Genomic DNA, 22386 nt, shown 5'->3' with positions numbered 1-22386 from the left:
CTTACAAACAAGAAACCTGATGCTCAAAATGATTAGATAATTTATCCAAACTGACACAACTAGTTAGTAGAAAGAACTCATGCTTTTCAGCCCTTCATATATTTTCCACTGTTCACTGATCAAACTATATGCTTATCTTAATCTCAAACTTAAATTTTACCCTCAAGGAAACTCAGGGCTTAGTTCTCAGAAAGTCAGTTTGTTGATACTGGTCATTTTTCTCTCAATGTATTGATTTGATCAGTTTCTGAAAACCTAGCTGTGAAACTAAATTCTATATGCAGAATTCTAATTTTCTATTATTATCCATGAAAATGAACTGTAATTAAGCTTTGAATATGTTCTCACCATAGTCTGTAAATTTTTTAACTGGATTAAAACTTTCCCTTGCCAAAAGGCTAATATTCTTGCAAGAAGAAGAAGTAATTATTCAAAAGCTATAAGAATAAATGTTTAATTATGAAAGTACCTCTCACTCATATATTATTACATCTTACAAAATTAGAGCTAAAATCACCTAAGTAATCCACAATCACATGATTTCTCTATACAGTTAATATCAACACCTAAGCAAAGAGAACATTAACACTACAGCACAGACAGAACACATACATTCTTTTAGTATTTTATTTTTACGACAAGACAGCTGATAGACAGAATTATGAGTCTTAACCTCACAACTGTCATACACTAGCTGTTTTTGACACTACTTGTTTTTGAAACAGAAGCCAAAAACAAGCAATGAGATTTTGAGCAGGTAGAGAAAGAAAGAAGGCCAAGACAGAGCAACAATTCAACACGGGCACTAACTTTGAGAAGCATGGCAATGCAGAGAAAAAATTCTCTAAGAGCAGAAGATAAATAGTTTTGTTCAGATTTAAAAGTTGTCTTAGAAGCTATCTATTTAGCACTTTTTTCTTTTTCTGAACACTCCACAGAAATTTATTGTACTGGTTGTCAGACATATAGAAATACAGAATCAAACATAAGCCAACACATGGTCCATCGACAGATGAATGGATAAAGAAGATGTGGCATATATATACAATGGAATATTATTCAGCCATAAAAAGAAACGAAATTGAGTTATTTGTAGTGAGGTGGATGGACCTAGAGTCTGTCATACAGAGTGAAGTAAGTCAGAAAGAGAAAAACAAATACCGTATGCTAACACATATATATGGAATCTAAATAAAATAAAATAAAATAAATGGTTCTGAAGAATCTAGGGGCAGGACAGGAATAAAGACGCAGGCACAGAGAATGGACTTGAGGACACAGGGAGGGGGAAGGGTAAGCTCGGACAAAATTAGAGAGTGGCATGGACATATATACACTGCAAAATGTAAAACAGATAGCTAGTGGGAAGCAGCTGCATAGCACAGGGAGATCAGCTCGGTGCTTTGTGACCACCTAGAGGGGTGGGATAGGGAGGGTGGGAGGGAGATGCAAGAAGGAGGGGATAAGGGGGTATATGTATAGCTGATTCACTCTGTTATAAAGCAGAAACTAACACACCATTGTAAAGCAATTATACTCCAATAAAGATGTTAAAAAAAAAAATGAAAAAACCCCATAAGCCAACACATGTGATGTAGGTGTGGATAGAAATCATTTAGTTTGACCAGAGGAAAAAAACATATTATTTTGTATGGCTTCATTTTCTTTGTGAAAAGAAGATAATTAATACAGAATTGGGAACAGATAACTCAGAGCAAATAAAGAAACACAAAATACATACCTCTTGATGATACAGTCATTCTCTTCTAATATAAATCAGGTATTTCTATATACAAGGATGCATTTTCCACAGATTAACTAGTGATCACTCAAACCAAATAATGAGAAAGTTTAAAAATCATAGCAAGAATTATAGAATATTCAATTTTATTAAAATTTATCTTCTTCCCTCTGAAATAGTGCTTGCACTTTTTTTGCCTCTCCTCTGATAAACTGCTGATATCATTTTAAAAAGACATTTTCCCCAAACAGTAATTCTAAAATGTAAAATTAAAACAAGTTATCAATTTACCCAATAAAGGATAAATATTATATTAAAGACCCATAGGGATATACTATATTTATTATCACCTTTTGGTTTTTAAAGATGTTGAAATCATCTAGCTAAAATGGTATGGTTCTATTGGGAATGAAGGTCCTATAAGATCAAATGCTGCCTGCTATAAATTCAGTGAGACTCTAACCTTGCACTTATGCTTAATACACTTAAAGGCTTAAAAACAACTCTAAAGTATTATACCTTTATGTTAATATATGTCTACTCCAAATCTGTTTATTTATGTGTAAAAATGCTTCTTATTCAATTATGAGAGGAATAAATATAATTCAAAATTTATATTTCCAGCATATCACAGATTTTCTCATAATCTAAATAACTATGTGGCATAGTGTATCTCCCTGGTTTAAATAAACAGTGCAACTCTCCTGCGATTTGCAATGCCTTGCACGACTTTAGTTAAAAACATGGAGAGAGAGATAACAGACAGACAGTGAGGGAGAGACACTTGTGTGTGATCAGTACCTGGAGGAAAAAAGAGAAAAGGGAGAATAGCTCATAGTACTAAATGGAAGTATTCTCTCAGAAACACTGCAAAATCTTTGTTTAAAAAAAAAAAAGAGTGGAAAGTATAACAAGGGCAGAGTTTTTTCTGAACCTTTAAAAATAATGTCATAGCAGTTCTGGAAGGATAATCAGTTATGACCTAGGCAGCAGCACAAATTCTATAAAAGCAAATAATTTCTGCAGTATATCAAATAAGATATGGGCTAGATAGCTGTTAAAGTATCACCTAGTTTTAACCTGGAAAGAAAACAATAAATTCTATAAGGAGTTCAGATGATGTCATAAGCAATCCTGTATTAAATGTTTAACAAAGGAATAGATATGTAAGACATCAGGCCAGACTCTGTGAAGATAAAATAAAATACATAAAATAAATCATACATAATCTTCAAGGGCTACTTTTACAGAGGACAGAAAGTTATACCTACCTATTTAGGACTTAGAAATTTTGTAGGTATGATTACTATGTAAAAAATGGGCTGAGAAAGTTGTTGGGTTGATCACAGATTTTAAAAATTGTGTATATTATATACCATGACATAAACTGTATTTGGGCTATTTGATCAGATACTCACAGAATGATTGTAAGAAGGTTCCAATATCACAGGTAATGACATTTTCCCTTGAAGATTCAGTTTTGTTAAATAAAAAATCTTTTCCCCCACAATCTTTTCTTTTTTCATGCGATGTATACCATACAGTCTAAACCGAACTGCATAATTTCCAATCATCTCAGATTCAACATGATTAAATTTGAATGTTTCTGTGAAGACAGGGCATGGTCCTCTTTGGATGCTGGTTTTTGCTCTCTGTTTCTTTATAGGTAGAAGAACAAGGTGTACTTGCCATGAGTTGCCACCTGTCCTGTTATATGTGGGGATATCCGTGACAGCTGTCACTGTTACCAGCAGCTTCTGTTCTTGTGAGTCATAGTCAAAAGTCACATCCAGCGTGCCATATTTAGCTTCTGGCTCAGGATCAAAAGGTTTAGGAAGCTGTGAAGATGATCCTTGAGCTGACATATCCTAAGAAAAGCAAATTTAAATGTTTTCAATTTTTAACTCTATTATTTAATCTAGCACGTAAATAAGTACCTGATATTTCTTTAGAAGAATGATATGAAAACTGTTTTTATTTGCTATCATAAAGAAAGTAATAATAATTAACAGCCAACTACAATCAAAAGCTACTCTATGGGGACAAAGTAATGTAAGTGGTAAGTTAAACTCAAAAACTTATTATAATAAAGACATAGAATTTAATACCCACCATCACAATTTTGAGAAAGTTGGATATACGTTTTTATCATGAGAAACGAAAATATATACTTCCATGTATATTTCTGCTCCTTTTGTAAAAAAAAATTACTAAATTTGTAACATTATAAACAAAACAACTGACAGCTCAATATTAGGCTGGAGAGAAAGAGAACATAAATGAAAGTATAATGCTGCTGAAAAATTTGGTACCATTTTCAGATTTGTTTCAAATGTCCCCATCTGTAATAGAATGTTAACACATTTAGGCTTGAAAATCAATGGAAATGTGAAATATGAAAGTATAAACTCAAAGGCCTCAAAATACTTGCAGCCAAATATTTATTTTCCATAACACACACACACACTACTTCAATTTTTAACCAGAATTTAAAACTACGTATTATTTTCTAATACTAATTACTGTTGAAAATGGCAGAATACATATTCCAAAAGTTCAAGAAAGCATGAAACTATATATTTTAATTGTAAGGCTAAAAGAAACTGTATCTCTTTTGCCTGGAATTGTCTAAAGTTCCTGCCAGTCTAACTATCTGGAATGTAATAGGAGTTTCAGCTAGTGACTAACAGTGCCAAATTCAGGTCTCTGACTTTTCAGCTATACCACCTCACCCCTTCAAATATTTTAATAAATATTAAGTGTTTTTCATTTTAAAATGTGGGCCAATTTTATAATTTTCTGAATTTTTCTGAACTTTTATTTAATGCGTACTGTAGTAGGCACTACTACTGACTCTTGGTCTTCCCTTTTCGCATGCCTCAAAAAAACTACCTGGGTTTTAGCCAGAAACACATTGTCTGGCAAGAAACTTTACTTTGAAGTCTTCCTTACAACTGATATAGCAATGAAACTCTGCTCTAGCCAAAGGGAGAGAAACAGAGTTCAGTATGAAACATCCAGATCTGGTTTGTAGAAAAAATTACGTGCTCTTCACTCTCTATCTCTCACTCTTCCCACAAGCAGATACACAGATAGGATGTGTGGGTCAGCTTGGACCATGTGGATTAGGACAACACCCTAGGGGACAGAAGAGTGACTAAAAAGCAGGAACTGGGCCCCTGGATGATGTTGTAGAGCAAAGTCACCTACTCACCCAGGAGTATTGTTAAATGAAAGACAAACAATCTTCTGTGGTTTTGTATCTGTATTTGCCATTGTACTTGTCTCCTTGTTACAGCAGCTTAACATGTGCCTAACTATTGCACCTACTATGTGCCAGGACATATTTTTGGGTGGGGGATGCAGCAGAGAACCAAAAAGACACAAGTCTTTGACCTCATAGATCTTACATGTCTACCTACGATGACTCAATTTTGTATGGTGTATGGAAGAAAAGATGACAAGTAAAGAAGAATACTTTAGGAGTAGGAACAAACTCTCATAGAATAATTCAGTTTTTTATGCAATATGATTAGATCAGGGTAAAAATATTCTTACTCTGTTAAATTGACAGTTTAGAACAAAATGTTGTACTGCATGCTACTTCATAATTGCTAATTAAATGATTAATTACATTAATTTATTTTTCAATTAAATATTTTCTAAAACAGTGTCATGACAGCTAAGATTTTCAAGGTAATAAAGATTTTTATACGGTCTCAGATAACTATTTCTGAATTTTGTTTCTCTTGGTGCCTCCCTTTTTTTTTTTTTCCTGGGCATTCCTTGTGAAACTGAGGGTTAAAAGGGTGGGACTTTTACAGATAAAAGCTACTATTTGTATTCTACAAACAGATAATTAGAAAATAATCCCTCTTTTCAAGGTTCTGAGTCAAAGTTTTCAATAATCTTTAGCCAGCAACAGGTCATCAATACAGTTAATGAACTCCTTGCCAGGGAATCCTTCTGAACCCTCCTCACTCCTCTCCCAGTTCAACTGTGTAGGAAGATAGGTTCTAAAATAGCTGGATCCTGGATTAAACCAATAGGAAGGTAAGAATTTTCTATTTGATAAATAATATCTATTAAAGGAATGGTAGGAAGCAAAGTAAACTTGAAAAAACACAAGAATGAGTTTTACACTAACACAGGCTATCAGCACCTAAATATTTATGTGACATGCATTTGCTGTAGTTTGAACATATTGTTTCGCTGTAGAAGACACAAAAACAAGCAGGATGGAGGAGACTCAATAAGAAGTGTTAACACAGCAAGCTTCTGAAATATGGGCAAAACTCACAGGTTCTGTTAACTACAGATAATAAGTAAGGAAGTAACTTGGGAGACACAGGCAGAATTCAGAACATGTGGTAAATATATATAATAACTAAGTTAATAACTTGTTAAGATATGTCAAAGACAGAATAAACAGAAAATAAGATAGAACAAATGACTATTACCTATGGAAAGGGATGGAAAGGCCAAGCTATGATCATGTCACCTCTGGGCTGACAGCTCTGTCACCCACGTGTTCTATTAAGAAATGCAGATAAAATCTATGTCTATTTAGTAGACTAACTGCAAGTTTTACTTGTGGCCAGGAGTACTTGCCCCTGCATCTCTCCCATAAAACAAGTATGTGTTTTTGGCCCCTGGCACCCTTGTTCAAATCTCAACTTTTGTCCTTGTTACCGTGCCGTAATTAGGGAATGCTGATGGAGCAGAAAGAGTAAGACTGAACATAAGGACATTATATAAACCAGGATTCACACGGTGTTTGTTGTCTTGCCACCTGTATCTAAGGGCATCCTATCCTAAGTGTGTTCTCCTACCTTATCTTGCTCCTCTTCCTTCTTGCTTTATATTTGAAATAGCTTAAAACACACATACACACATGCATGCACACACACACACAAGTGTAACCTGAGCATCTTAATTTGGTCTGTGAGTCCTCTGGGATAGCTTGCCTGGTGGTGTACTTGGAGGGTACCAATACTTCAAAGTAATTTCGCACACAATGATTCAAGTCAAGAGGGGCAATAGAACGTAGTTGTTAAGACCACTGTTTTTGCAGTCAGGCAGACCTGGCTTTGAATTACAGTTCTACTGTTTAAGAGCTACTTATACCTGGGCAACTTGCTTAATTCTCTGAGTCTTAATGTTTTCATTTCTAAAATGGAAATAACAACTTTCTGAAGATGAGGTTGTTAGAGTTAAATGAGCTATGTAAAGCTTATAGAAAAGTTATTGGCACAATTGGTGATAGCTACTATTATTGTTGTTAGTTCCACAATCCAGGTTTCACTGTTTATGTGCTGGCTATCTATATAGTTTGCAAATCTATAAAATAGTTATCTCAAATTTGCTCAGGTACAAAACGTGGAGAAATATTCTTTGTGGAAAATGATGAAATACTACTATGTTAAATTTATAATACCAATGCAGAATTTCCTTCTAAGTTAGATAAGTTAGATACTATATAATAATATTAGAAATAGTAGAAGAGTAGTAACAGATAAAAAGTGTTCCTAGAAATTATATAAGAAAAACTTTGAGGAAATTCTATTCAGAGCTGTACTTTCATTATTTAATTTTGGCAGTAGATAAAAATTCACCTAGTAAGAACACTGACACACTGCAATATCATGAAATGTCTGGGACAGAAGTTGTAAAAACTTGCCATTTGGAAAAAAAGGAAACCTAAAAGTAAATACTGCCTAATGAAAACCTCTAGATTACCTTTATAGATTTTATCATCATTGAAAGATTAAAACAAATCCCTTTTAGAACATGGAAAGACTTCAAAAGTATAACACACCTATTTTTGCTGTTGTTTTCACATTTTTTGCTCCAAAAAAAGGAAATAACTTAAAACACAACCAACCAACCTCTCTGAATGCATGATGCCATGAATTCAAATTTCATTAGTAAAGCTGAGCATCACTTATCCCTTCCATATTCCATGGTATGGAAATGCAGACATTATTCTGAAAGGCTTGTAAAACATTAAAGGGCCACCTCCCAATAGTAAAAATATCCAAATAAAATAATTTAAAAAATAAACACAAACATAAATAGGAACCTTAAGATAAAAGAAATGGGTAATTCCAGAATGTTTTATGTAAAATGTTAAAAAAATTTTTTTTAAACCCCTACTGAGGTTGAACCCTGAGGCAAGATACTTCTCAATATCTTGCATATTGCTCTCATTTTTATCTACCTGTCCTCTTTTGAAAGGGAGTTGAAGGATGGTTGGGACAGCCCTGAAAAACCTGCTGGATAAAAACAAAAACTGGTACCATAAGCCATAAAGGACAAGATAGTGATAAAACCTTCTGACCAAGAGGATAAGCACAGGATTATTATTATCTTCCAAATAACATTCATTTAAAAAATTCTATGTGCTTTTACTTACTTCAGGGCTCAGGACTGCAGTGCTGTCACTTGGAACATCTTCTTCATATCCTTTATTATGAAAACTTTCTATTTCATGACCTGTGCTTCCTTCACTTGGACACTTGTTATATGAGCATCTTGGACTGTTGCTGCAGTGGGAAAATTCACATTTACTGTCCCCAATTTCTGAGGGTGTACATGAGAGATGGGGAGAACCACTGTCATCCTGATATGGTGGTGGCTGCAATTCATCCAGTGGGGGTGTTCTTCTCATTCTCTGAATGCAGTTTCCTGATAATGATTAAGAATCTGGTCACTGTTTCCAATTAGCCTCGACATGCAGTACAGTCCACAATAATTGTAATAACTTAAAAAAACTGGATTAAAATTCTGTGGCAAAGTAACTACTAGATTTACTAATGAGTTGTCTTCTTCCCTAGTTCAGATGCAGAAATCAAATAATCTGGTTTCCCATTCCTCTCCTCCTGCATAATAAGATCAGGAAAAATAAAAGTTATATAACGAGACCCTGTTTTATACTATAAAAATGGGAGAGCAAAACATACTAGTGAAATTGATGATTTATTTAGGTCTTTCTTTCAAAACAATCCTAGAGCATACAAACTTCATTTATTCCCTTATGGTCTGTGACCTCTCTAGCCACAATAGTAAAAGTATGGTAGGTGAAACAAATATAAACCTCACTTATTGTCTTCAATTACTGAGATGAACTTAAACTAGCATTCATCTTAGCAGAGTCGGAAACCATTTTTCCACATCTATCCTAGATCCAGAATCCTGGAATGGGTGCACTCTGAATGGAGGCCTAATTCCCCCATCCCCAGCAAAGCCTGGAGTCTGCATTCCACCCCGCCTGCATTATAAAGAGGCCACACCCTGCCCCACCACACCCTGAATCTGTATTCCTTCTAAAGTACGGCTCCACCTTGTCCATAGCACGCATCTCCACCTCATCCATAGCACGCATCTCCACCTCCAGCAGTTAATCTGAAACTACATTTTCTTCCTCTCTTAAATTATGCTTTTAACTTTTACTGTAATGATGTATCTAAATAACTGAGAATAAACATGTCTGTGAACAGGATAGAGGTGGGGACAGGAGGGTATGTAAGGAAATAGAGTTCAGTATACAACTGAGGAATAGCTAAGTCTGTGTAGATAAATTCTGGACACAATAACAGATATTAAATTTAAACACTGCTCATTTCTTCCTTTAATGGACTGTGACTCTCCTTTCTCAAAAGGGACTCTGAAAAAAGGTAGTTTGTATTGTAATTCTTATAATGGAGTTCAGTTCAAATGTTCAATAGGTCTTCTGTTCTTCCTTAGAAAAACTTTACATAAGAACTATAAAACTCATTGAAAAATTACTACAATGTCTGGTTCAAATGAAAAATATTGAACTTAGCATAGATTTACATATTTGCTCAGAAGCCCTAATTTTGTAAAAAGAAATTAAATGTCTCACCTACTGAGTCTAACATACCCACTTTAGAAAACATAAGCACAAAGTAGAAAAGTTAATGACTTAATATAGTCGAAGCTAAATTGGAGAAGATAGAATAGATTAAATAGATGGATTGCAAATAGTAGCTAATAAAACACAATAAACCAGATTTCAGAACAGGGCTTCCAGGAAAACTTTTGTTTTCCTGACAAAAGCAGGCAGACTCAACTGGCATGCCCCTTTTGTCCACTGGCCTTTCCCCCTCCTCCTGCTTGGAGGTGCTGCACTCATCTAGTAACCATGAAATAACAAGCATGAGAATGAAAACTAAGAATAATGAAGAAGCATCTGAAAAATCACTAAGTAGCTATCTCCAAACTTCTGGATGCCTAAGACAAATAAATCCCTCTTTGTTAACAAAAACAGGGACTTCCCTGGCAGTCCAGTGGTTAAGACTCTGCGCTTCCACTGCAGGGGGCACGGATTCGATCCCTGGTCTGGGAACTAAGATCCCACGTGCCTCGCAGCATGGCCAAAAAACAAAAAACACAACAAAACCTGATATTTGAATTTTCTGTTGTTTCTAAATATATTCTCTACTGATAGTTTTTAAATCACTAAAACAACATCTTCTCTCCCTTTAAAATGTATATTTAATCAGCCATTGAATTATAAGTTAAATTGTAATATCTAAATACTTACTGTACCACGAAGTCAATCAAAAAATTCCCAATGTAGTGGTTCTAAGAATCAGCATGCCATCTTTTCCTTTACCTTAATTTTTTCAAAAAGAGAGATGATCTTTCCAAGAAGTCTCTCAGCATATTACCACACAGATCTCACTGGACAGAACTGGGTCACATGTCTATTTCTAAACCCATCTGTGGCAGGGGGAATGTGATTACCAGAAATGGTTTAGATTAATCAGAAGCCATCAAATTGAAGCTGGGGATGGGATCCATTTCACTGTTCACATCTATATGGAAAAGAGTAGATGCCACTCACCAAGAAAAAAAAAGAGAAGACTCAAATTAGAAATGAAAGAAGAGAAATTACAACTGATACATATAAAAAGGATCATAAGAGATTAGTATGAAAAATTATATACCAACAAATTGGACAACCTGGAAGAAATGGATAAATTCCAAGAAACATACAATCTACCAAGACCGAATCATGAAGAAATAGAAAATCTGAACAAACCAATTACTAGTAAGGATATTGAATCAGTAATCAACTTCCCAACAAACAAAAGTCCAGGATCAGATGGCTTCGCTGGTGAATTCTATCAAACACTTAAAGAAGAATTAATACCAGTCCTTCTCAAACTCTTATAAAACACAGGTGAGGAGGGAACACGGGCAAACTCGTTTTACGAGGCCAGCATTACCTAAAGCCAGACAAGGACACTACAAACAAAGAAAATTACAGGCCACTATTCCTGATGAACACAGACGCAAAAGTCCTCAACAAAATATTAACAAACTGAATTCAAGAATATATTAGGAGGATCATACATCATAATCAAGTAGGAGTTATTCCAGGGGATGGTTCAACATATGGAAACCAATCAATGTAATAAAAAACATTAACAAAATGAAATATAAAAATAATAATGATCATTTCAATAGATACAGAAAAAGCATTTGGAAAAATTCAACATCCATTCATGATAAAAACCCTCAACAAACTGGGTACAGAGGGAACATACATCAACGTAATAAAATCCATATATGAAAAGTCCACAGCTAACATCATACTCAACAGTGAAAAGCTGAAAGCTTTTCCTGTAAGACTGGGAACAAGACAAGGATGCTGATTCTCACTGCTTTTATTCAACATGGTCCTGGAAGTCCTAGCTACAGCAATTAGGCAAGAAAAAAAAAAGACATCCAAATTGGAAAGGAAGAAGTAAAACTGTCTCTATTTGCAGATGACATAATATTATATATAGAAAACCATCAGGAGTCCACCAAAAAACTGTTAGAGCTAATAAACATAATCAGTAAAGTTGGTGGATACAAAATCAATATAAAAAAATCACTTGTGTTTTTATCAACTAACAATGAATTATCATAAAAAGAAATTAAGGGGAAAAATCCCATTTACAATTGCATTAAAAAGAATAAAATACCAAGGAATAAATTTAACCAAGGAGGTGAAAAGACCTGTACACTAAAAACCGTAAGACACTGATGAAAGGAGTTGAAGACACAAATAAAAATGGAAAGATATTCTGTGCTCATGGATTGGAAGAATATTGTTAAAATGTTCATACTACCCAAAGCAATCTACCGATTCAATGCAATAGCTATCAATATTCCAATGGCATTTTTTCCATAGAAATAGAATAAAAAATTCTAAAATTTGTATGGAAACACAGAAGATTCCAAATAGCCAAAGCAATTTTGAAAAAGAAGAAGAAAGCTGGCGGTATCACACATTCTGATTTGAAAGTGTATTACAAAGCTATAGTAATCAAAACAGTATGGTATTGGCAAAAGAGCAGACACATAGATAAAGAGAACAGAATAGAGAGCCCATAAATAAACCCACACATGTACGGTCAATTAATTTATGACATAGGAACCAAGAATATACAATGGGGAGAGGACAGTCTCTTCAATATATGGTGGTGGGAAAACTGAACGGCCACATGCAAAATAATGAAATTGAACTACTGTCTGACCTCATATACATAAATCAACTTAAAACATAAGACCTGAAACCATAAAACTCCTAGAAGAAAACATAGTGGGTAAGCTCCTTGACATTGTTCTTAATATTTTAGATCTGACACCAAAAGCAAAGGCAACAAAAGCAAAAATAAACAAGTAGGATTACGTCAAACTAAACAGCTTCTGCACTGCAAACAATCAACAAAATTAAAAGGCGACCTACAGAATGGTGGAAAATATTTGCAAATCATATATCTGATAAGGTGTTAATATCCAAAATACATAAAGAACTAACACAACTCAGTGAAAAAACAATCTGATTAAAAAATGGGTTGAGAAACTAAAAAATGTCTTTGGTAAAAACTTTCTTTTTCCAAAGAAGATATCCAAATGGCCAATAGGTACATGAAAAGGTGTTCAAACCACTAATCATCAGAGAAATGCAAATCAACCACAATGAGATATCAACTCACACCTGTCAGAATGGTTATTATCAAAAAGACAAGAGATAACAAGTGCTGGCTAGGATGTGGAGAAAAGGGAATCCTTGTGCACTGTTGGTAGGAGTGTGAACTGTTGAAGCTACTATGGAAAACAATATGGAGATTCCTCAGAAAAATTAAAAATAGAACTACCAAATGATCCAGCATTTCCACTTCTGGGTATTTATCTGAAGGAAATGAAATCACTACCTTGAAAAGATATGTGCACTCCCATATTCACTGAAGTATTATTTATAATAGCTAAGACATGGAAACAACTTAAGTGTCCATCAGCGAATGAATGGATAAAGATAATGTGGTATATACACACAACAGACTATTATTCAGCCATAAAAATGAAGGAAATCCTACCATTTGTGACAACAGGGATGGACCTTGAGGACATTGTGCTAAGTGAAATAAGTCAGAAAGAGAAAGATAAATACTGTATGATGTCACTTATATCTAAAAAAACCGAATTCATAGATACGGAGAACAGTGGTGGTTGGCAAAAAAAGGCAGGGATGAGGGTGGGGGGGAAAGGGTGAAGGTGGTCAAAAGGTACAAACTTCCAGTTATAAGATAAATAAGTCCTGGGGATGTAATGTATAGCACAGGGACTACAGTTACTACTACTGTATTGTATATTTAAAATTTGTTGAGAGTAGAATAAAAGTAGATAAAAATTCTTATCAGAAGAAAAAATTTGTAACTACGTGAAGTGACTGATGTTAACTAAACTTACTGTGATAATCATTTTGCAATATTTACATATATCAAACCAGTATGTTGTACACCTTGGAATAATACAAAGTTGTATGTCAATTAAACCTCAATAAAACTGGGAAAAGTAAAAAATGACTCAATATTTCCGTTCCAAAATACACTAATGGGAGTATAAAAATACACACACATTAAACAAAACAAAACAAAAAAGTAGATGCCTAAAGATTCCAGGAAGGAGAAAGATAAAGGATCCTTGCCCTCCTTATACATCAGTCTGGCAGTTGATTTCAGTTTTCATTTTCATTAAAATATCTTCTCTTTCTGTAGCTCTTGTTCCACCTTAATAATCCTTCTCTGAACTTTTTATGTGGACAGCACGACACAGTTTCTGTCTGGTGATTATGTTATACCTTACTTCCTTTGGTTTACTTTTAATATATCAGGTCCCTGCCTAGTTGCCACCAACTATGGGACTTACACAGCTGAGCTCCAGTCGTCTGGCTCTTATTTAGATTTAGTGTAAATGTGCTCCAAAGACCAAGGCACAAGTTACTCCAAAGAAGTTTAGTGATATTTAAAGGTGCTAAGTAGGTTCCATGGGTAGATTTCTATATTGTTTCTGGATTTGAGAGAGACAATTTTAAAGCTGTGAATTGGAATATATAAAATATTTTGGAACATATAAATGAGATATATATATAAAATATACATAAACGTTGGAATATATAAATTGTATATATGTAGGTTTATATAATTACATATTATTGTATAAATCCTCAAAGCTTTGAAAATAATATTAACACACTTTTCTCTTTCCTTTTCAGTTTACTCTTGCACTTTACTTTTCAAAGTGAAGAACACCAAATGTATCTGGAATCTAAATTTCATAAAAAAGATAGTTATGAGGATTTCTCCTTTTTTAACTTTTACAATAATATCTTTTTTCTCTAGTTGATAACTGCTTTATATCGTCTATACAGTGTAATAACTAAGAGTTGGCTGAAAATGAATTGCTATTGCAAACATTTTAAGACAATTGTTTTTATAAAATAACACAAGTTATGTTGGAGTTGTTAAATTACACTGTAAACATCCAGCCTTGGGAAGAAATTTTTTGTGGGACTATCAAACACCAAAATGATGATGATGCCCTACTATTACTTTATCCCTCATTTTACAACCAAATTTCATACCCTATTTTATGGAAATGATATATCCATAAAAGGGTTCATGCATGAATATATTTTAAGCATTTTAATTTTCCATTTGCATATTGCACGGTACCTACAAAACAAGACAAAGTACCTTCCTACTCTAGAAAAAAGCAGGATGCATGCATATCAGGAATATGACCTGTAGTTCTTAACATCATGTTTTAAGATAGTGGTTTTCAGAGTTTGGGAACTGCAACTCTAAAAAGTGGTGAATGTTCAACATCTGTAGAATTCGTATTTCTTTTCAAATGCCTGGGGAAACTTGCCAAAATTGATCATATACTGGGTAATAAATTAAGGCTCAACACACTTCTCAAAACTGGAAGTGTAAAAAGGATGTTATCTAACCACAGTGGAATTAAACTAGAAATCACAATCAAAAATATAACTAAAAAATCTATAGATATCTAGATAAAATAACAAGAAATTAAGATGAACTTCTAAATTGCCCATGGATTAAAAAAGAAATCATAATAGAAATTAGAAAACATATTGAAAATAATATTAAAAATAATCCACAGAAATACTTGTGGAAAAGTGAGAAAGCAGTAGTGTATATATAGACATATAAACACTACCAAATGTAAAATAGATAGCTAGTGGGAAGCAGTCACGTAGCACAGGGAGATCAGCTCAGTGCTTTGTGACCAGCTAGAAGCGTGGGATAGGGAGGGTGGGAGGGAGGGAGATGCAAGAGGGAAGAGGTATGGGAACATATGTATATGTATAGCTGATTCACTTTGTTATAAAGCAGAAACTAACAACAACAAAAAAAGAAATACTTGTGGAATGTGGCTAAGCAGGATATTTACAGGCTTAAATGCATATGCCAGGGAGGGCAGGGGAGAGAGGAAGGCTGAAAACAATGATCTAAGTACCCATTTCAAGACGTTAAAAATTTAAAAAACATACAAGTGAAACTCAAACAAAGTAGGAGGAATGAAATTAGGAGAAGAAATCAAAAAGAGAAAACACGCATACAATAGAAAGCATCAGCAAACCAAAATAAAATTCACTGAGAACACTAATAAAATTAATAAGCTGCTAGAAGAGACTAGTCAGGAACAAAAGAGAGATGGCATAAATTATTAATATCAAGAGTAAAAAGGAAGACATCATTTCAAATCCTTTAGACATTAAAAAGATAGCAAGCTTTCCCTTTGTTCTTCCCTTTTTGGAAATTTATCAGTTCTAAAGCTCTTCAGTGGGGCAGAGGCAGGCAGTGGTCTGCCCTGGTGGTGGCACAAGAAGCCGCAGTGGCCCGGAGCCGTATGTCAGAGCACAAGTCAGGTGAGGAGGGCCTTCATTCAGGGAGAGGCCAGAAGTGAGATGTCAGAGCACAAGGAGGGCAAAGAGGACATCCATACATGGGGCAGTACCATGCAGCATGATGGAATCCAATCTGGATGAGAAAGGCCCAGCATAGGGAACCAGAGCCTCAGCAGGATAAGAAGGTTCCCCATGGACAGGAAGCCTAGTCTGGGGCAACAGAGCCCAAACAGAGTGAGGAGTGTGTCTACACCGAGGGAAGGGGAGCCAGAGCCTGAGTAGGATCAGAGCCATGGAGGGGGCACTGGTGTGGGCTGTCAAGCCCAGGAAGGCTGAGGAGGGCATCCACACAAACAGGTGGCCTGACACAGGCAAACCAGAACCTCAGCTGGATGGGGAGGGTATCCACGTGGGAGGAGAGCCTAGAGTGCGCTGTCTGAGTCCAAGTGGGAAAAGGGGAAGTCCTGCAGTATGGGGTCAGAACCCAAGCAGGAAGTCAGAGCTTAGGTAGGATGATGAGGACATTCAATGTCGGGCAAGCTGGCCTGGGCTGTCAGAGTCCATGTTCTGAGGGTTACAAGGACATCCAGGAGTGGAAAAGGCTGTATGTGATACTGGAATGTAAATGGGGTGAAAGGGGGGGATGTGTGCAGAGTGATGGGGAGTGGTGTGGTGGTGATTAAACAATATATAATGGTTAATGAGAGCCAGTTCTTTCAGTGTTTAAAAAGGGAGTTACAAATATGGAAAGGGAAGACACTAGAATAAACTCTGTGGTGTTGGATTAGAATGAAAAGATATCAGTGTGAACTCAGGTTGTTAGTAATAGGTAGAACTATAGTGTAAATATGCATATAATGTGTGTACACACACACACACATTCCTGAGTATACTAGCTCTATCCACTGAGAGGGCTTAAGAACAACACTTTGATAGCAATGAGCATACCTATTGCCCAGATCTTGGCTTTTCAATCAGTTCTTCACTAAAAGGAACCACGACTCCATGAAGAAATGGCTAATTCCAGGGCTGAGAAAAGGAAAATACAAGACAAGCCTAGACAAGCTTCTTGTGTTGAGAGTTAAGGACACACTCAAAGAATGATGGGGTCGTGTCAAAAGGACAAAGAAACCAGCTTGAAGGGGTTCACACTGACTAAATCCCACTAACAATTTGAGCTTCAAAATAAATAATTATAGTAACCGATTATAAGACATTGAGAAAAAGAGGAAACCATGAATCCATCTAGATATAAGAATAAACTGAAAGAATTTTGAGAAATACGTCATTTATGTAGTTAGAAATACATTCTGACAAAGGACTTAATTATCAAGAGTAACTTAGTAGAGAAGCCTGGTACACACCTCCTTAATGACGAGATCAAACTGAACATTCTGAGTAACGGGATAAATCAAAATTGTGCATTACCTGATAAGACGCAATGAGAGGAATATGGTACCACCTCCAGCTAGAGATGCATAACCTGAATCTAGTTGTGATGAATATCAGACAAACTCAGATATTCTAAAAAACAAGTGTAATCTCCAAAAGGGAATGACCAAAGAACTGTGCTAGACCGAGGGACACTAACAAGACATGGTAACTAAATGCAAGGCATGATTTTGAACTAGATCCTTTTATAATGCACATTATTTGGACAACTGTTGACCTTGAGTGGGTTCCGAGAATTAAATGTTAAAAATATATCAGTATTAATGTCTTACTTTTGATGGTTGGATTACAGTTATGTAAGAGAATATTCCTACTTGTAAAAAATATACACTAATGTATTTAGCGGTAAAGAAGCATCAGATCAGCAAGCCATTTACCCTCAAATGACTCAAGGTGGTAAAAAGGACTGTAAAGTTGTTCTATAAATGCAAAATGGATTTAACATTAGAAAATTAATCTATCAAATTCACTGCATTTAAAGAATAAAAGTTAAAAGTAATGTGATAATTGTAACAGATTTTGGTTTTTTTACTTATCCAGCTTTAATAATTATTAAAAATTGTACCACTGTATTTCACTTACACCTTCCATTTTCCACACACATCCTTTCTGGATTATTTTAAAGTAAAGATTTTAAAAAGCATTTGATGAAATTAATTATCCATTCATGATAAAAAATCTCTGTGCAAACAAGGAATAGAAGGCAATTTCTTTTAACTCATAAAGGGTATCTTTGAAAGTCTTATAGCAAACAACAAATTTACTGGTGAAATGTTGAAAACTACCTCTGAGATCAGGAATGAGACAAAGATGCCTTTTATCACCACCTCTATTCAACAATGTACTGGAGGTCCTAGCCAGTGTAATAAGGTGAGAAAAAGAAGATGTAAAGGGATTGGAAAGAAAGAAATAAAAGTGTCACTACTCTTAGATGATGACTGTGATATAGAAATCACAAAATAATTTAGAGATAAGCTATTAGAGTTAGTAAGCATATTTAGTAAGGACACTGGATACAAGATTAATATTTTTTTTTTGCGGTACGCGGCCCTCTCACTGTTGTGGCCTCTCCCGTTGCGGAGCACAGGCTCCGGACGCGCAGGCTCAGCGGCCATGGCTCACGGGCCCAGCCGCTCCGCGGCATGTAGGATCTTCCCAGACCGGGGCACGAACCCATGTCCCCTGCATCGGCAGGCGGACTCTCAACCACTGTGCCACCAGGGAAGCCCCAAGATTAATATTTAAAAAATCAATTGAATCTCTACATACACACAATGAACAATTAGAAAGTGAAATTTAAAACCAATTCCACATATAATAGCATCAGATAATATCAAATATCTAAGAGTAAATTTCAGAAATCACCTTGCTTCTCTTTTTCCAGTTCTTGGGTTTACAGTTAGAATGTGTACTCTGAGCAATTGGCAGAATCCACACTTTGGCTTTCCAAGCAGCATCTATATGTTACAGGAAGGGACAATTGGAAACACTGCAGTTTCCTTTCTCCAGCAACAAGACATCCCAAGGGAAAAGCAGAGCTTAGTCTCAGTCAGAGACTTGAGAATTGCAGGTTTGGTGACTGCCTTCACTAGTTTGGCCTCTACAAAAATTAACAGGCTTGAAAATTAATGGCAGATTATCGTAAAGTTAATTAGAGGATGACTTAGCTGGAGCTGCCACTCCAGATGGAGCCTCCTTACTGAGCAAATTAACACAGCCTTGGTATTTGATATGTAGTTTTAATTTAGCAAATGCTTTTCCCTTCATAATAATCCAGAGAGAGCAAAAGCAACAGGTTATTTACATGTGGGAAGGACAGATACGTCTACTGCCCTGCTTCAGGGAAACATAATAAAATATTCTTGCTCTATGCCGTGATCCGCTTTTGCAGAGACTTTGGCTGCCTCCACATTCCACGCTCCATCTCCTTGATCCTGCTCTAGAAGACAGCAATCTATTAGGATTTGTAAGAGTAGAAGAGTTGACAGATGAAGTTTCTTGGTAAATATACATGTGTAACAGAAGTGAGGACTAAATCTTAAGAAAACACAGGGCTTGCCTCCTCAATGAAGTTCTTGAGGACACAGGGTATGCTAGAATATTCCTCCCAAAGTCAAAGAGAATTTGCTACCCCTTGTCTGCCTCCCACTAAGAAGGAGACAAAAAGTTTGGTTGGCCGCTTTAAACTTTGAGAGCAGCATGTTCCATAATTGAGTGTATAGCTCTGATCCACTTATAAGGTAAAATAAAAAGCTATTAGCTTTGAGTAGCACCCAGAGCAAGTTAAGTCTCTCCAGATGATCCAGGTACAGTAGCATAAGCTCTACACGTGACCTTTAAGACTCAGCAAACCAAATGGTCTTCAAATGTCTGCAGTAGGTCATGATGCTTAAAAGTATCATTGAGAAGTTCTGATGGTAGAATTGCATTAGAGGCCTTTAGATATTTTTAATTATGATGTTTTCGTACCTCCAAACACATTTTATTAGACGACAGAGTTCAGATTATTTTTGCACCATGCCTTGAAACCCTAATCTTTCTTACTTTATTTCCCTGGTAGCTTGAAATAATTCCTGATTCAAACCGTACTTCGCATGTAGCTACTGACTTTCTAACAGTACAATCTTACTCAGCACATCTACTTTCTGAGTCAAAAATCAATTCAGTGCCTCTCATTTCTTGATTCTTAGGTTTTGATAAAAGATCATACTCACTTCCACAAGTGAAATGAAAAGTGGTTTGCTGTTGAGAAACAGCTCCTGACCAAATATTAGTGTCAAACAGAGACTAACTGGAAGATCAAGGGACACCAGGTAGCAACGTGATCCAACCTGTCCAGTATGAAGCAGATCGCATGTGATCACCTAGCTACTGAGTTACGAATGTCAAGCTGTACTCCACCATCAAGGGGAATTGGCAGATCTTGCATGAGGACTAAGTAGGCTCTGAAGGCACAGGGAGGTATGACAGTTATTCCTGCCGTAGCTTGCTTCACCTGCATGCACAGTCTCAAAGTATGCTATGACTACTTAACTGAGGGTTAAAAAATTATGTCTAATGATATGCCCCAAACCAGCAGAACTGGAATTTTCTGATATTATATAGGATTATAATCTTTATAATCCTTCAGAGGTGGCCCTGAAAGATAAGAAAAAAGGAAACTCTTCTCAGTGGATAGAATTTGTAGCAGTCCGTTTGGTTTTCAACTTTGCTTAGAATAAGAGTTGGCCTCAATTAGTGGGTCCGGCCGGATGTAAGAACTTAGGAGAAGAAAGACTGGCAGACCTAGAATGGCTCTTGTGCCTGAAAATATTTACATTTCCAATATAGTTTAAAACACAAATATGCAGCAGATAACATGATTTCTAAAATTTAACCTCACACATTCAAATTCTTTCCCAGATTGAAAGAACTTACAAATTCTTTCCCAGATTGAAAGAACTTACAACTTACAAGTTTCTAAGTTGTATAACAACTGCATTACTTTACTTTTTTGCTCTGCTCCTTAGATTGGAATTCCTAGTTTCATCCAATAGGATTTAAAATATAAACATTTCACATTAACTCTCTCCTAGCCTTCTCAGTTGTATTCATCACCTACCCCCCAAATGTATCCACCCTCCCCCCAAATACACACATCCATGCATGTAGATTAGCCTAAGTGTTCCTACTAAATATTTCTACAACACACTTTGCTTCTATCGTGTACACTGTATTGTATTTCTCTGTTCAGATATTATGAACTGTGAGCTCCCTGAGAGAGCAGGTACTGTCTCTTTTACCTTTGTACCTGCAGTGCGTAGCAACACAAAGCTTGAAACGCAGTATATTACCTTAAACATTTTTGTTGATTAATGGGCAAAATAATTGTTGCAGAGGGATATCAATGTGACCCAAACCTAACTGGCAAGGCAGTGAGACTTCTGGGTTTACAGACCATGAACTCAAACTGTATTTTCTGTTTTAACATTAAGGAAATAAAAGAATTGCTGATATTACAAGATGTCACTAACTGTCCAACATTTTAGAACTCTTCTAATTAAAGCATGTCACATTATTTCTGTGAACAAGAACTAGAGTCTAAGCAGGCCAAAACAGTCATCTGAGCTGAGGAGGCAGCTGAAGTGTGAAGTTTGAAGTAAAGGATTTGAGCAGCTGAAGTGGCTGGAAATTGTGGGGCAGGGCACTGAAAAGGAGAAAGCTGTGCAGAGAACGGGGCCTCCAAAGTCTGTGTGGAGGACCCCAATGAGTCTGTGACCAAGAGTTAGCTGTACATGTGCAAAGACGGACCACCCAAGGCTTACCAGGTAGCAGTAACAGAGGTATTAGAAGTCAATCAGTGCTAGGGGGAATTCAGAGTGCCTTCCCATAATGGTTAGTTAGAGGATTACAATTAAGTCCTCCATTTAAAAAATCCTCTTTATTGTGGTATAATTTGTAGACAATAAAATCCAGCCATTTTTGACAAATGCATATAGTTCTGTAAGCACCACCACAAAGGAGATATAGAATGTCTCCATTCCCCTAAAGTTTTCTCATGTCCCTTGGTCTCCCACAAGTTTTGCCACAGGCCAACCACTGATCTGCTTTCCTTCACTATAGTTATGCCTTTTACAGGATATCATATAAATAGACTCACACAGTATATAGTCCTTTGTATCTGGCATCTTTTACTTCCGGTAAATGCTTCTGAGGTTCAACTATGTTTTTGCGTCTATCAGAAGTTTGTTACTTTTTGTTAATATGTATTCTACTGTAGGGATACAATTTATCTTTCCAAACTGTTTCCCAATTGGCTCTACCATTTTGCATTCAAACTGCAATGCATAAGAGTTCCATTTATTCCACATCCTCACCAATATTTGGTACTGATAGTCTTTTAAATTTTAAGCATTTCACTGGCTGTGCAGTGATATCTCACTGTGGTTTTAGTTTGTGTTTCCCTAAATGACTAATGATT

General features: G+C 35.8%; 1 protein-coding gene across 1 annotated transcript in view; it reads right to left on the bottom strand.

Moving 5' to 3' along the window:
* The window catches only part of SYT14 (synaptotagmin 14), a 147575-nt gene that overhangs the window by 64515 nt on the left and 60674 nt on the right, over positions 1 to 22386 (bottom strand). Inside the window, 2 exon segments of the mRNA XM_060142118.1 lie at positions 3160 to 3609; positions 8157 to 8428. Of these exon segments, the coding sequence (XP_059998101.1) occupies positions 3160 to 3609; positions 8157 to 8428 (722 nt within the window).

Source organism: Lagenorhynchus albirostris, chromosome 2 (assembly GCF_949774975.1).
Source record: "Lagenorhynchus albirostris chromosome 2, mLagAlb1.1, whole genome shotgun sequence".
NCBI lineage: Eukaryota > Metazoa > Chordata > Mammalia > Artiodactyla > Delphinidae > Lagenorhynchus > Lagenorhynchus albirostris.
This window is presented reverse-complemented; position numbering and strand designations above follow the sequence as displayed.